The 1,760-nt window shown below is 39.7% G+C and overlaps 1 protein-coding gene across 1 annotated transcript; it reads right to left on the minus strand.

Moving 5' to 3' along the window:
- Positions 1 to 892: 892 nt before the first annotated feature.
- Positions 893 to 1,150, minus strand: C922_05486 (hypothetical protein; the record flags this gene model as incomplete). The annotated part of the gene is made up of 1 exon (XM_008821057.1): positions 893 to 1,150. One exon carries the CDS (start codon positions 1,148 to 1,150, stop codon positions 893 to 895), a length of 258 nt encoding a protein of 85 aa, XP_008819279.1.
- Between the last annotated feature and the right edge of the window lie 610 nt (positions 1,151 to 1,760).

Raw genomic sequence — 1,760 nt, forward strand, 5'->3', positions numbered from 1 at the left:
CTTGTTTGCGAACTATTGGTATGCGAAGAGTGGCATTGTCGAGATGAGTACTACTGTGCCGAAAGTACTATGATTTAGATAATAGTAACATGCAAAGGGTACAATTATTTCTATCGTGTATTTGTGTCTCAGGAATAGTATTATATGAATGACACCATTGGATGAAGTTAAAAGATATAGGTGCTGTTGTATTATATAGTAAAAACAAATGTGTGAGGTGGTGGGACATCCAACAAGTGTCCATGGTCATGAAGTATAAAGCTATATCCGCAGTAGTATTATATGGGCGTTCAGGGATTATATAAGTAATGTACGGGCTACTAAATCGTCTGAACAGTCCAAACGGCCTAGTAGACATTTATTTTATAAAGCACCAAGATACCAGCGTTCATTCAATGTGGAAAGCGTCAGTAAATGGAGAGTGCCATTGTGTAGAGTCCAACAGCATCTTGAATGCAATACCATATAAGATGTAGGGATGTCCTGGGGAACTGTTATTTGAGCAGTACCCTTTTGCCTGGAGTCCCCTTATTTGAGTAACCCATCGGTGTAAGAGGTAAGAATATCGTGCGGTGTCACTGTATATGGAGCTACCGAGGTGTCCGTAGTATTTACATGTGGAGAGTACATACAACGTCCTTGTATTGGTATTTGAAGAGAGTAAGTGTACTTGGGGTACCATTATTTGTACCATATTGGTGTGGATTCTCATTGCTGATGATGTGGTCAAATATATTTCTACTACTATTATGTGAGGAGTAATGTTTCCATGTACTAGTGTATGTGAAGAATTCAGGGTTTATGCTTTAATTATATGAATAACAGTGTCCCGTGAAGTCCATTGATATTCCAGTATAACTATTGTTTAGGGAATACCATTGTCTCTACTTTCTCAATGGTGAGGAGTCCGGAAGTCCCCATAATACTGTTCTATGAAAGTATGAGTAGTGGAGCTATAAGGATCACCTGGAGTGCTATTAGACAGACGAAAGCATGATTTGTCAAGTATTCTGCCTTTATGAGTAAGATTACTTATGGAGTACGATTTTTTGGAAGAGTAATGGTGTGAAAGGAGTATCGTCCTGTTTACAATCCTCTCGTGTGGATAATACTTCCATTTGAACAGGATATTTGCTGAAGGAGTATTCATGATTTGGAGTACTGTTATGGGGAGACTACAGAGGTATGTATAGTACTCATATCTAAATATGCCTAATATGACTGGTACGATGACATTGGATGACTGGCAAAGTTAATCTCGTATTATTAAGTAAGAGGGGGTGTAGAATTTATGACTTAGCTTTGTGCCGTATGAGGAGGGCCAACCGTTACGCAGCGTGTGGAAGTTGCCATAGTACCTCCGTATGGGGGGTACACTTCTGTGGGACACATGAATGTGTGAATTGCACGATTACTTGAAGAACACTGATGTTATGTACAGAATAGTTTGCCCTGATGAGTAAGAGGTTCCCTGAAATACCATTACTTGAAGGCTTGTCATGTTTGTTTAATGGCTGGATGATATGACTTGGGCGATTCTGCAGATCCCACAGGTGGCCTCGAATCATATTGTCTAAACAGTAGAGCTATGCCAGGGGTGCTATAATGTGAACCGTATTATTGTGTCAAGTATACTGATCTTCCAGGTGTTTCATTATTCGTAGGGTAATATTCTATGAAGTGCATGCATATTCTACAAGGGTAGATGACAAGGAAGTATACATGTGTCCCCATTTCCCATGGTGACGAATGCGGAAATT

The sequence above is a fragment of the Plasmodium inui genome (assembly GCF_000524495.1).
Source record: "Plasmodium inui San Antonio 1 unplaced genomic scaffold supercont1.81, whole genome shotgun sequence".
Classification (NCBI taxonomy): domain Eukaryota; phylum Apicomplexa; class Aconoidasida; order Haemosporida; family Plasmodiidae; genus Plasmodium; species Plasmodium inui.